The sequence below is a fragment of the Trachemys scripta genome, chromosome 19, assembly GCF_013100865.1.
Source record: "Trachemys scripta elegans isolate TJP31775 chromosome 19, CAS_Tse_1.0, whole genome shotgun sequence".
NCBI classification, from domain to species: domain Eukaryota; kingdom Metazoa; phylum Chordata; order Testudines; family Emydidae; genus Trachemys; species Trachemys scripta.
This window is the reverse complement of record NC_048316.1, coordinates 11,165,828-11,180,759: the sequence shown is the minus strand read 5'-3', so window position 1 is coordinate 11,180,759 and position 14,932 is coordinate 11,165,828. Positions and strand designations below refer to the sequence as shown.

Below are 14,932 nucleotides of genomic sequence, written 5' to 3'. Positions count from 1 at the left end.
TTACATTGGTGACATGATTCCTGTATATTTATCTTGTAAAGTGCTTTGGGATCCTTGGGCAAGTCATTCCATCTCTCTGTGCCTCAGTGACCACACCTTCAACAGAGGGATAGTGCTACTAACCCACCAGCCAGGGGACCTGTGGTGAGTTCAGTGGTTTTGTAAAGCACTTTGAAATCTTCAGGTGGAAATGGCAATTTGTTATTACTGGAGAGGAGCTCACGTCTCTGCGACTCATTCAATCCTTGATGGTCAACAAGGGAGTCAACCATGATGATAGTTACACTTGTCCATTGGGCACTGAACTAAGCTCTTTCAGGGACACGGAAGGACTCATGTTCCCCTGAGTAAAAGCGAGAGGGAGACAAAATCAAGGAAAGTGTGAAATATTTGCAGGCAGATAGAGTTTGGGAGTTGAATTTTTCTCATAGCTTCTTTACCCACCATCATCATATTAGCCCTCTCTGATTAAGTTAAAAATTGATAAAGGCAACATGTGTCTGAGCACAGCAGCAGAGTCCAAACTGCCCAGGAGCACTAGAGGCATGGGGAGAGTTAAGATTCTCAAGGGAAAGGTTTCAGAGTGGGAATTAAATAATCTGGAGGCAAATGACTCCCTGAAGAGCAAGGCTTCTGCATAGAGTTCTTTCAAGAGGCTGGAAAAGCAGCAGATGCCGTGAAGTTTTGAGGCTGGTGTCTCTCTCTCTATGCAAGAGGAATCGTGAGTGGCTGCTGCCCTCTGTAAGCCATTCAGCACACAGCACATTCTCCACACTCATGCTTGGAAAGATACCATTATCTCACCTTGATCCCACAACCCGTCATTACCCAAGTGTATGCAGTGCAGGCGCCACCTTGCCGCGCACCGTCGCCTGTGCAGAATTAATAGGTGCCCTTTCCAACAGCCAGGATGCAGGTTACAAAAGGCTCCCAATCTCGCTGGGCAGGCAGGGAGTGGGGCTGCCAAGCAACACAGACTCACCAGCTGGCAGCTCAACACTCCAACGGTAAGAATGCTTAGCAGGTATAGAGAGCTTTACACCTCAAAAGCATCGTACAAGCATAGTGAAATTCATCATGATTAAAGGGACACTCTCAGATTGAAAATGATTGTCAAAAACTTTGTGGGCTGATTATCAGAGCAGCTGAGCAACACGAGAACCCACTGACTTCAGTAGGAGCTATAGGGGCTCAGCACCTCTGAACGTCAAACCACTTATTTAGATGCCTTATGTTCAACACCTTAGTTTTGACATTTCTGGCCTGACAATTTTAAATTAATTTCCTCACCTGTGTTAGAACACCTTTGAGTATAAAAATTATTTTAAAACATTTTTAAAAGTCTAATCAACTTTTGACCATTAATGCTGTTTGCCTGAAGAAGAAGAAAAAGCTTAGTCACTTTCCCTCCTCAAAACTCATCTCTGCCAAAACGCATATAGAAAAGTGCAGGCTGATGACAACTAGGCAGGTGATGAGTTATGACCACTACTACTGAATGGCTAAGCATTTTGCACATCCTATAACTTGTTACCCTGTCTCCCCCACCCTCACAGCCTGCTTGTTTGTCTTATCCCCCTGTTTTGGACGGTCTTTTGGATTGTAAACTCTCTGGGGCAGGGATTGTCATATGTCTGTACAACACCTACCATGATGGGGCCCCAACCTTGTGTAGGCCCTTCAATACTACTGGAAATGTTAAAACAGCAGCAAATTTCCATCTCTCATGCACTAGCAGAATGCTGCGATGTTTGGGTTATAAACACAGCAAGAGGAGGAAGATGAGTGACAGCCACATAAAAATACTTACAGTCAAACCTCAAAGTTATGAATACCTTGGGAACAGAGGTTGTTCGTAACTAACTCTGAACGAAACATTATGGTTGTTCTTTCAAAAGTTTATAACTGAACATTGACTTAATACAGCTTTGAAAACTTTACTATGCAGAAGAAAAATGCTGCTTTTAACCATCTTAATTTAAATGGGACAAGCACAGAAACAGTTTCCTTGTTGAATCTTTTTTGTTTGATTTTCTCTTTATGGATTTTTTTAGCAGTTTACGCTTAACACAGTGCCGCACTGTATTTACCATTTTTCTTTTTTTTTGGTCTCTGCTGCCTGTTTGTGTACTTCCGGTTCCAAATGAGGTGTGTGGTTGACCAGTCAGTTCGTAACTCTGTTGTTCATAGCTCTAAGGTTCTACTGTAACTGGGTTTTAAAATAATTTCAAGAAAACCTTCCTATTGATTGCAGATCTGGGGCCTAAATTGACCCTGACAGAGTTCTTTAGCGATGCTCTGTAAGTACATTTGTGTCTTCATGTTGTGTATGTATATTTGTCTAAAAACACAGTAAAAGGAATCGACAAATTAAGAGAGTACATTTCACATGAACCACTAAATAAATAAATAAGTCAATGAACACTCCACAATAAGAGACAAAACCAGGCCAAATAAAAAAAAAAAAAAACCAAAACCCTTCATTCAAAGGTCAAACACAACAGAAAATTGATTGATAAATTAAAGCATTCTCTCTGCAACAAACCAAAGGATATTGCATAATGTAGCAAGACACATCGAACTCCCCCTTCCTGGCCTGAAATCTGTTCAGCTATTGCCCTCTAAGACCTGATGGAATCATCCTCCACCATTGGAAATCCACAGCAACATACCCAGGAACTCCCCAAACAAACTGAAGCATTATTGCACCATTAGGGTTACTGCCTGTACATGAGGTCACAAAGCTGATAGTGTCTTTCTCTGGCTGACAGTGGTAAATTATCTTGACTAATGTTTCGCTGGGGGCTATAAGTTAGTTGCCTGCTGACTCCGGCTGTCTGGGAATCCCCTCTGGATAGATTTACTTGTAGAGAATCACTCAATGCAGGCCGCCACTCTGGACTGTTCAAACAAACCCGTTGTGGCAGAAAGAAAATTTGTGTAGCAAAGAAGCATAAATCTTGGTTTTAGCTGTAAACTATAAAAGGTGTGAGGGGGAGAGAGAATGGGGGCACAAGGTCCCCTCCAGAACACTTCTGTATCTCCTAGCAGCTTTCAAAAGCTGAGAATTACTTCCAAGAAGGCTGCATGCACACTATTGCTAATCCCAAAACACAGACTACGGTTCTGGATGCGGAAAAAGTCCGAGGGCCCTAACTGTGCTTGTGTCCTAAGTGAGACTGAGTTTAAGTCAGTCAAACCAAGAAGCTTTGCAATGGAAATCCCTTCCTTGCATTCACTCTGAAGGCCAGTTTCAGGCAGAGGAGAGACTTTCAGAAACTCCTATCATGGGTTCTTAATAGGACTGTCAAGCGATTAAAAATTTTAATCGCACTGTTAAGCAATAGAATGCCATTTATCTCTTTATCATTAAAGTTGAACTTAAAAATGCAGAATTATGTACAAAAAATAACTGCATTGAAAAATAGAACAATATGAATCTTTAGACACGTCCACTCAGTCCTATTTCTTGTTCAGCCAATCGCTCAGACAAACAAGTTTGTTTACATTTGCAGGAGATAATGCTGCCTGCTTCTTGTTCACAATATCACCTGAAAGTGAGAACAGGCATTCACATGGCACTGTTGTAGCTGACGTCGCAAGATATTTATGTGTCAGATGCGCTAAAGATTCATATGTCCCTTCATGCTTCATCCACCATTCCAGAGGACATGCGTCCATGCTGATGACGCAGTCTGCTCGATAACAATCCAAAGCAGTGCGGACTGACACGTTCATTTTCATAATCTGAGTCAGATGCAACCACCAGAAGTTGATTTTCTCTTCTGGTGGTTTGGGTTCTGTAGTTTCCGCATTGGAGTATTGCTCTTTTAACACTTCTGAAAGCATGCTCCACACCTCGTCCCTCTCAGATTTTGGAAGGCACTTCAGATTCTTAAATCTGTAGCTATCTTTAGAAATCTCACATTGGTACCTTCTTTGCGTTTTGTCAAATCTGCAGCAAAAGTGTTCTTAAAATGAACAACATGTGCTGAGTCATCATCCGAGACTACTATTACATGAAATATAAGGCAGAATGCAGGTAAAACAGAGCAGGGGACATACAATTCTCCCCCAAGGAGTTCAGTCACAAATTTAATTAACACTTTTTTTTTTTAACGAGCATCATCAACATGGAACCATGTCCTCTGGAATGGTGGCCGAAGCATGAAGGGGCATACTAATGTTTAGCATATCTGGCATGTAAATACCTTGCAATGCCAGTTACAAAAGTCCCATGAGAACGCCTGTTCTCACTTTCTGGTGACACTCTAAATAAGAGGTGGGCAGCATTATCTCCAATAAATGTAAACAAACTTGTTTGTCTTAGTGACTGTCTGAACAAAAAGTAGGACTGAATGGACTTGTAGGGTCTAAAGTTCTGCATTGTTTTATTTTTGAGTGCAGTTATGTAAGAAAAAAAATCTACATTTGTAAGTTGCACTTTCACAATAAAGAGACTGCACTACAGTACTTGTATGAGGTCAATTGAAAAATACTATTTCTTTTATCATTTTTACAGGGCAAATATCTGTAATCAAAAATAATAATATAATGTGAGCACTGTACACTTTGTATTCTGTGTTGTAATTGAAATCAATATATTTGAAAATGTAAAAAAAATCCAAAAATATTGAATAAATTTCAATTGGTATTCTATTGTTTAACAGAGCGATTAAAACTGCGATTAATCGCAATTAATTTTTCTGAGTTAATTGCATGAGTTAACTGCAATTAATTGACAGCCCTAGTTCTTAGGGCAATTTTTTTGGTGGCCTCAGAGTGCGGCCACTAACCCCTGCTGGTGGCCGCTCTGACAATTTTTCCAAGCCCAAGCCATGCTGTCCCAGGCTGAAGCCCAGAATCAGAGCCCAAGGATTGAAGCCCGAAGCCCACTGAACACACACACTGGCCCCACGTCTGCAGAGCCGCTGCCCGGAGACCCCAGGGGGCTGCATGGTGCAGGCTGCTGATCCCCTGCTGGCGGTGCCAGCAAACACGAGGGCAGCCAGGAGCAACAGCTGGGTGCTGCTTGCTCCTCCCACCCCACATCTCGACCCAGGAGGCTGTCGTGGCCGCAGAAAAATCCCCTGGTAGCTGCATGTGGCCACATTTGAAAAACACTGTAGAAGGCCCTTTATTCTGCATCACCTTTTAATTATCACTTCTTGGATTTTGGATGCACTTAATGATTCATTCAGAAAAACAGCAACAAGCTTGGGCCCTGATCCTGAGAGATGCTGAATGCTCTGAACTATAATTGGCTTCACTGAATGCAGTCAAGATCTTGCAGCATCAGGGCTTTAAGCCAAATCCTGCAGTTCTTACCCATTCAACTCAATGGGCTTGGTCATGTAATTAAAGGCCCCAGGACTGAATAGCCTGATCCTGTTTGGTCCCGACTACCCACAACTTCACAACTTCCACTGACTTCAGTTTGAGCTGAACGTGCTCAGACTTTGGGTTCAAGCCCTTAGCTCCTCCCACACAATTCTAACAAACTCTTCCTCAGCCTCATCTAGAAAGGCAGGAGCGTAAAGTAATGAGCAAAGCTTGGAATGGGGACATGAAACGGGAAGGGCCTAAACACACAATTTTGTCTGCCACTGAATGCTAGATGCTCAAATCCAGCCAACTGAGAGAGGATATAAATCATGGGGAGAGTCCAGCATCCTAGCTCCAGTCTCTGTTCCCAGAGGGTTTATCCAGCATAAATATTTACTATGCTTTTTACTGGTTTTGTTGCTCATTCACATGTCTCTGACAAAACATTTGGCACTGGAAGCACCCAGGAATCGAACTGTCCTTCCCAGATACTCTGTGCTCATACAAAATGACCGAGATCCATCTGCACCCCAAGATGCTTTTAGAAAGAATATTTAAGGCTCATGGAAAGGTGCCAGACAGCCCAGGAGACCGAAGTCCTGTTTGCCCACAAAGCATTTACAGAATGGGTAGCAGCAGGGCATGCTTCCTCACATACACCTCGTCCATGTCCTGGAGAGCTCCCCTCTCAGGGAGAGAGGTCAAGTCAGTCTCCATGACCCCTTCAACCTTTGGCACCTCTGCTCAGACTTCCAACAAGGTGACAGACAGCATAATCGCCCAGCAAACCTAAACATTTACTATAACAGAGGGAGCCTGCAGGGATGAAAGATGACCATGATACAGGTATCTCTCCACTAGGAACTGGACTGAGACCACCGACTCGTTCCACACAGGACACCAGGGTAGCTCTCAGATAACTTCTGAGATTAAACCAACAACCCACTAGGAAAAGGATTCACATCCCATTCTCCAATTCCTGCATTGCAAGCATCATCCCATGTGCAGACCACACTTTATGGTAACCACAGTACATCCTGGATCATCCAATACACTCCTGCAAACATACGGTGCCAGGATCTGAAAGCACAACCAGGCCTTGGCCCACACAAGTTCCTCTGAACATCCTTCCTCAAGTCAACTGTAGCGTGAGGATCCAAATATCAACATTACCACTGTGAACCAAGACCTCAGCGGATGGTCCAGGAAATCAAACCCAGATACAAACACTGAACTTGTTGACTGTAGCTGTGAGATCAACTTGTAGGATTAAGAGCTTGGAAAATATTTTGGATACAACTGTTTAATTCTCCTCCCCCCCCCCCTCTCAAATTTATTTTAATTCACATGAAAACGGTGAAAAAAAAGAAAAAGGACAAATTAAAGCAGCAACCCTATAAAAACAATGAAGCCGAACTGTTCCCATGTTCTAAAAGGCAGCAAAATGTATTTCCTCCAGGGAAATTCAGATAGTTCCAGAGTAGACTGTTTTGCAGCCTACACTCGGAAAGGCTTGGAGTACAGCAGTGGTTCCCAAACTGGGGTTCGTGAACCCCTGGGGGTTCACAAAATGTTACAGGGGGTTCTCGGGAAAACATTCCCTAATGGCGGACAGAGCTGTCCCTAGGGACCCCGGACAACACGGGGCCAACAGCCTGGAGCCCCTGGACTTCCAAGAGCTAAGCAGATCAAAGCAAGTATATCTAGCGTACTGAGGAGATTTAAACTTCAAGACTCCTTATAAGAAATGGAAAGGGAGGTGGATATTTTTTTCTGTTTTTAAAATTAAATAGGCAGGTAGTATTGTTTTTAAAATTATTATGAAGAACAAGTTTAAGCTTTGTTGTAACGTGTGTTGTTTGCCTAGTCTGCTCAAGACCTGAATGCATATGTAGGAGGAACTCTTTGAGTTGGCTTCTTAAATACCTTCATGCTGTTTCAAATCTGATACTCCTTGATGAAACATAGGAGCCTTGTCTTATAACAGGCTTATTCAAAGTGATACAAGCTACGGAAGTGAGATCTTGGAAGAGTGTTGCCATTTTCATAATGTAATAAAAATAATGTAATTATAAATAATAATTAATAATAGTGTGTAATAAGCATGTCATAAAAACAAATTTTATATTTCCAAGATCACTGCTTTTATAATTTATACTCAGGTAAAGGAGAAAATCCCTGGAAATATTCATTTTTAGGAGGGGGTTCGCGAGACTTGACATTTTAGTGAAAGGTGTTCACAGGTTGTTAAAGTTTGGGAACCACTGGAGTACAGCAATGGCTCTTAGTAGTTGTGGTAGAGGTAAGGTGCAATGAATATCACTTTACCTCAACCCCCCTCCCACGCTAACTCAAAAACTTCACTGCAGATGAAGCAGCCAAAAGCTTTCCTGAACACAGAGGTAAGTGCACAGTGAAGCACCAAGATGAGGATGTGGTCTAGTTATTGGAGGAGGGGACGGGGATTCTGGATTCCTGGATTCTATTCCTAACTCTGCCACCACCTTGCTGTGTGACCTTGGGCACGTCATTTAATGTGTCTCAGTTTGCTCTTCTGTAAAATGGATCTACCACATACACCTCACATGCATGTTATGAGAATTTAATAAACTAAGGTCTATGAAGTGCTTGGAGATCCTTGGATAGAAGGGGCTGTATAAGTATCATGGCAACTACTAGAGGGGAAGGAGAAGATGAAAGGATGATGAGCCAGAAGGGGTGCATGAAAGGCTTAGGACTCCAACGGGTACCAGCTAATTCTACACTCTCTGCCTGAGAGGCAATAATAACCCTCTTTACAATATACTCTGCCTGGGCCCATTAAGCAATGCCCATGCTCCAATTCCTGAGGCCACCACCTGCTACATGAAACAAAAGGGGAAACACCACACTGACAAGAGAGAGAAAAGCTAAGTGATTCTGCAAACACAAGAGAAGGTGGAACTGCTAAGGGAGGGGAGGAAAAATATCCTGCTCTCCATGCCAAGAGTCCTCACTAGAAACCGGTTCAGTGATTTACATTTACAAACAGTGCTTCTCCCAGACACAAAACAGCAGGTGGGGAGCAAGCATGTTTTGTGTCAAGAAGACTCAAGCAACTTGTAGAAGGACCTCACTTAAGTGCTTTTATAGACAGCAAAAAAATAATGGCTCTGATTTTTCAGGTTCTCCCCCAACCCAGGTTCAGGTCAGGAGACTGGATATCTGTGTGCGTGTGTGAACTTTACAGTCCCTACTTATGCTGCCACTGTAGGTTTGGCAGAAACCAGATCCTGACATCAAACACACTGGAGAGCTATTGAGAAACACTTCTGGGATGGCAAATTAGATTTAAAAGGCTACACAATGTGACTGCCGAGAGACCGAGAAAAGAAGATAGATTAAAAGAGAAAGAGGAGAAAGGATAACAAAAAAATAAATGAGAGAAGACTAAAGAAAAAGAAGAGGATAGAAAAGGAACAAAAAAGAGGAAAGGAGAGGTCTGATATTTTAACCCAGAGAGGGGTTTTGTCCTCTGTAATTAGGTCTTTTACACATCCCAGGACTTTGCTTTCAGTGGCTGCGAAAAGACAAACCTATTCAAATTCCACAAGTTCTCAGAGCATTATGGGAGATGGCTGCACAAACAAAAGCCGGGGGCAGCAGAAAGGGACCCAGCAGTGACAGTGATCAGCCGGACTCAAGGAGAGGCTGATCCCACACCAATGATGACAAATGCAGCTGTAAACAGCAGTGGAGCGAGATGCTGACACTCTGTAACACAAGGTTACGCTTCCCACCACGGAGCTACAAGGCAAATTTTAATGGGCCAAGACCGACAGCAGGGAAATGAGTGTCCGCTCTCCACTGCAAAAATTACAGCTTCCCCTGCCCATTCCCCACTATTAATGCTCTATCACATCGACCTCTCATTAGGGAGGATTTTTTACATGTGGACAGTTTATCATAAGAGGACTGGACAGTTCAAGGGATTAAAATAATGGGACAAGGAGCCTCTGGCCTCCAGTTTGGTTGTTCCAATCACACTCAGGTTACAAGTGGCTGAAATTGAAACTTTACGGAGACCAGTGTGAAATCAGTTTGGTATGGTTCCATCTTGCAAACCCTCAGTAACCCTGACAAGCTGTGCTGTAAATGCCCATAATGCAGCAGAGAGTATGCATATCCTGTTTGCCTGATCCTGCGGAATGCCTCCTGCAAGATACTGAGTACCAACGGCTCCCACTGAAATCAACAAGCCTGAGCCTGCTCTCTTGCTGAAACTAGCGGGGTGAAGGGTGCTCAGCAGGTAGCATGCACCATTTAGCACCATGCAGGGTCGGGTGCTTGGCTAGCCCCATTCAAGTCACACGCAAAATGCAAGCAGGATTTGACTCTAACGTCGCAGTTGCTGACCTGGCATAAGGTGCCTGCCTTCAACCTTCTTACCACACAGCTATCCATGAAAGCACTCTCCTCCCTCCCTTTCAAGCAAGGACCCATCCTGTGAGCTGCTGAGCACCCTCAGTCCCCAATGAAATCAAAGGGAGTTGGAGGTACTCAGCAGATTTGGGTCACAATTCTTTTCCAGCAGTAGCTTCTATGAGTCTATAAAAACAGGCCTCCCTCTTCTTTTGCTTAGTTTATACCAATTCTGAAATGAGTGGGGCTAAGCCGGGATGCAGGGGGGCTCCCCCCCAACATAGAGCCCACTCATGGATTGGAGCCAAATTTTGTTCTGCTGTTTATGTGAACATTTTGCAGTCTGGTGCTGTCCCAGGATGATTGGCCCATAAGGTGAGCTAGGACCAGTGCACCTGTGCCTTATCAGCACACCCCTAGTGTGGAACAATTAATTCAGTTTAAAAGAAGTTTTAAAAAGGGTTTGAGGGCCTTCTGCAAATGAGTTTAATTGTAGTAATTAATTGTGGGGAGCGAAACAAAGAGAGCTGGGAGCTCAGCAGTATGGTGGGAAGGACTAGGGGTCAGCAGTGGCTGGAGAGACCCACCCAGGATCAGTGAAGGGCTGGTAGAGCAGAAGATGAGCTCCGGAAAAGGGACTCTGAAAAGCGGCCTGGAATTGAGTTGCATCCGAAGAAGTGGGCTGTAGTCCACAAAAGCTTATGCTCTAATAAATTTGTTAGTCTCTAAGGTGCCACAAGTACTCCTGTTCTTTTTTCTGGAATTGAGTGAGACTTTGACCCAGAAAGGGGTCATGGGAATCCCCTACCCCTCTAGTAGGAAGAAGACCGGGAAACAGCTGAGGAGGCTGAAGTTTATGTTCAGTGTTGAACAACTTAAGGAGATATCAGGGGAAAGAACTGTGTTTGCCCAGATGGCGAGGCTGGGAGAGACTGAATATGTCCTGCTGAGAGGTAAGGAAAAGAGACTGTTGCTTTCTCATTAAACCAGCCCCAAAAAGGGGGTTTTGTTGCACGATCCCAGTCGCACTTTTTTGTTGAAGTGTCCCTGGGAGAAGGGAACTACAGGATGGGCCCTGTGTAGCCACTGAGGTAGTGCAGAGCACGTCTAAGCCTGTGACAGGTACCAGCTGCCTACAAGGCTGTTGCCTGGGCCCAAGCCTCACTGTATACATAGGGGGAGTGTGCATTTTTGTGGGGGTGCGGGAGCTGCAGAAGAGAGTGTGGGGCAAGTCATCTGGCTCACAGAACTGAACTATTCATTTAATAAGGCTTCTACAGCTACTCAGCTAAGCAATAATGACTCTTAAGCAGATGTGACAGAGGCTCAGAGAGTTGAATATACAAAATTAATTTAAAAATAAGGAGAAAAGCTCCACCTTTCAACAGGGCTCTGGCTACCCCACATGCAGGGTTCACCATTATGCGATCAGAGTTAATTTGGGGTTTTTTTGTTATTTATATTTTATATCTATATACACACCCACATATATATAGCTGCTATGTGTTTTCTTTCCTCTGAACACTCATGTAGCTGTGTATAAAGAGGAGGAAAGATATTAATTAAATAGAAGATAATGTTAGAGTTGGCCTGGAAAGAGAGCGACTTCTAGACCAATGCCGGCTGTGAGGGTTTGCAGCCTACTCTGGGCTTCCTGGAAAAATACACTCTCACAGAACAGGACATCAGCAAGCAACAACAGTGAGAACAAATCTTGGCACAAGGAGCTTCAACCAATTAGGGCATGCTCACAGTGGTATGTGGCTAGAGGGATGTTCATTACAAGGCTTGTGTGCTCAGATTTCCAAATTTACCAGTCCATAAGCAGCATCCCTTCTATAAGATGTATCTTTAGCCTCACTTGCTAACTCACCATCTCTAAAGAAATACTTCCTTCCTTTAAAAAACAGCTCCTGGATGCTCCAGCCAAAGAATCCAAGACACAAGATGTTTTAATGTTACCAATGCAGGGCCCTTACAGAAAGCAGTTGGGGCTTAACATTACAGACAGAGAGCCTGGTCCCACATTCCTCATGCACCCAGAACTCCCACTGAAAACAGCACCGAGCATAAGCTACTGAAGAAACTTAAAGAGAGGAGTGATGTGTTGTTTAGGTCAGCAGAGGAACAATTATTTTGGCAGTGTTTTGGTTGGGCTAAAGGGCCGAGAAGAGAAATGGTAATATGAAGTTATTGCAGCCCAGGAGAGAAAAACGGTGGCTCAATTCCCAACCCACAGCACTGAAGGAGAGAAGGTTTCGCCTGGTTATCATCACACACACAAATCCCAGAGGCCTTTCCAAAACAGTACAAGTCAAAACATTGGATCACATGCAATACCTGCTGCCAGCAATCTCTGAGTTCACTCCTGGCTTATTTGAGCATACAGTCAACTTGGGATGAGGTTTCTGAATAGGGAGGTTAGTTTTAATGGACAGTAACCTCCAGGACCCAAGCTCAAATCATGTCTCAGAGGTCTTTCTTCAATGGGTTCAGACTCCTTACTAATACACACTGATCAACAGCACACACTATGCACATTTAGGACAAGCAGTGTTCTTGCTCAAAGACAGCCCAGGGCTCAGATAAACAAGGAGGACTGATTGCCCTACAACTAACTCCTGGAAAAGAAGGAGGTGATGGGCAAAGGTCATAATTCAGAGGTCACCAGCAGGGCAGCATGGGATGGTTTAGACCTTCTCTCAGCACAACACATGCGCCTAAGAAGAGAGAAAGTACTTATGCAAAAAGGTGCAACTAAGGGAACAATTTATAAAACTCAGTTTAATAGTTTGAAAGGAAATTATATTCTGCATCTCGATAAACTCACCAGTGGCTCCCGAGACACGGCATTCTCAGTCCCAGGAGAAGAGCCAGTCTGCAGAGCAGAGAGAAAAAAAGAGTGAGGTTACAGTGCCACCTGATGGAGACAACTAAAAGTGCTTATATGTTAAGGCCCCACAGTACCAGACCAGGATCTAGGCACACACAACCATTGACATGAATGGCAGCTCTGTCATGGACCAAAGATCACACGTGACCCAAAAAGCCTGGACATCAGAGATGCTGAGCTCCTGCAACTTCCATTTAATCCAATGGAAGTTGTAAGTGCTCAGCACCTCTGAGGAGTCACCATGAGTCAAAGAAATCACTGACAGACAGATCAGTCATGCCATTTGAAAGAAACATACCTGATAATTACACTTCAGAAGTAAATAGCAAGGTGACCTAGTGGACAGAACTTGAGACTGGAAATCAGTATGCCTAAATTCCTAGCTGCACCACTGGACAGGCCATTTCCCCTTTCTGTGCCTCAAGATTTCCATGTGTAAACTAAGGATGACAATTCACTCACCTCCCAGGACTTAATGTTTGCAAAGGGCTTTGAATTCCACAGAGGGGAAAAGTTGCTATAGAAGTCCAAAATATTGTTATTAAATTGAGTTCAAAGGTACATCTCTCTGGTCCAGTATTTTATTATCCTGTGTAGAAAGACTGAATTTAGTCTGAAGCTGGGCATGTCCCAGCTATGGGATATAATAATGCTTTGCATTTCTTTACCATCATTCATCCAAGGATTTAAAACCAAATTCATATTAATTAATTAGGCCTCACAGCAACTTTATGAATTTATGAATGATATTTAACACTTGCATGGGAGTTTCTATTTCCAAAGAGCTTTACACTTAACCAAGATACCAAGGTAACAGGCACCTTAGAAATATATTCAAGCTCACGACTCCCCAGTGAGCTTGGAATTATCACTCTCGTGTTACAGATGTGGAAATGGAAACACAGAGAGTTGAAGAGAGTTGACTTGCTATCTGACCTGAAGCAATGGTCAAGCTGGACTTAGAACTCAGGAGATCCTAGCTTTCAGGCTCAGATCATACTTTAACCTTGCTGACTGCCTCACCAGTCCAAAAGCAGAAATAATTTTATCAAAGATCCATGTTTCACCAGCACAAAACACTGAGGCTAGTTTAGTGTGCAGAGGCCCCTTTCCTTAGCACAAGCTGGTGTTTTGCGTGCATGCAAGGCCCTCATCTTAAACCATCAAGTAACACCACAAAGTCTCATGCCATATCTACACTACAAAATTATGTCGACCTAACCTACATCAGCATACAGCCACCACAGTTATTTAATCGCTTGTGTGCGCACACTTGGCTCCTTGAGTTGGCGGTGCGCGTCCTCATCAGGTGCACTTGTATCGACTGAATTGTCAGTGTGGGGCATTGTGGGATGGCTCCTGAAAGCCAGGAACAGTTGTCTGCACTGATACTGTGTTGACTCAATTACATCACTAGTGACTCATTCTGCTCTGCTCGGGGAGGTGGTGTTACTAAATCCGTGCAGAGAGATACTTACATCAGTGAAAGCGAAATTTAACTGAAGACACTTCACAGCTAGATTGACACAAGGCAGTTTACGTCGACCTAACCGTGTAATGTAGACCAGACCTCAGAGACCTTTCTCCCCCATGCTGTCTGACTCACTCTTATACAACATATCACACCTCTTAAGTATCTCAAATGTTCCCCATGTTAAAAAATAAGGCACTGTGTGTTAGGAACAAGCATTTACCACAAGAGGGTGCCAGTAATTCACTGCACTGCAACCTCATTGCTCCCAGTCATACTTGCAGCAGTACCAGGACTCAGATATATCCTCTAGGTCCCCATATTGCAGGCCCCATTACCCTTCTATCTGAGTGCAGGAGACAGTATTACATGGCACCAAGAGAAGGGTGTCCAAGTGCTAAAGTGCATGACCCCATCTCCAAGCTACTAAGAGGGACACTATCTCCCCACTACAAGCTCTTCCACTGGCCTCACATTCACTCCCTCTTGCCTACGCACCCCTGCTTTCGAGATTTTATAGCAGGGTCAGAGCAAGCCACCAAGTGAGCTTAAGGTCTCCTCTCCAAAAAAATGGGAAAAATCTACAGATTAAAACAAAAATACAGTTGGTGTGGTTTATTTAGAGATCAGAGCTAAGTTAACCCCTTAGAGACTGCGGACATCTGCATACCTCATAGTAAACACTCCGTAGTCTGGCTGGTTTTCTGGAAAATGCTGGTGTCCAGAGGGTTAAGATCAGGAGGAGGCTTTCAGGAAAGGGACCCTACAGAGTAGAATATCAAACTGTGGTGGGGCCAACTTTCTTCAGGACACTGTGGGAATTTGGTCAAATGTTTAAGATG

General features: G+C 43.7%; 1 protein-coding gene across 2 annotated transcripts in view; it reads right to left on the bottom strand.

The window, feature by feature from the left end:
* Positions 1-14,932, bottom strand: part of PEX14 (peroxisomal biogenesis factor 14) — a 100,455-nt gene that overhangs the window by 73,032 nt on the left and 12,491 nt on the right. Inside the window, exon 2 of one of the 2 annotated variants that reach the window (XM_034753465.1) lies at positions 12,557-12,604. The exons of the other annotated variant lie outside the window; for it this stretch is intronic. Within the exon in view, the coding sequence (XP_034609356.1) occupies positions 12,557-12,604 (48 nt within the window). The remainder of the gene's footprint in view (positions 1-12,556; positions 12,605-14,932) is intronic. 2 annotated transcript variants of the gene reach the window in all.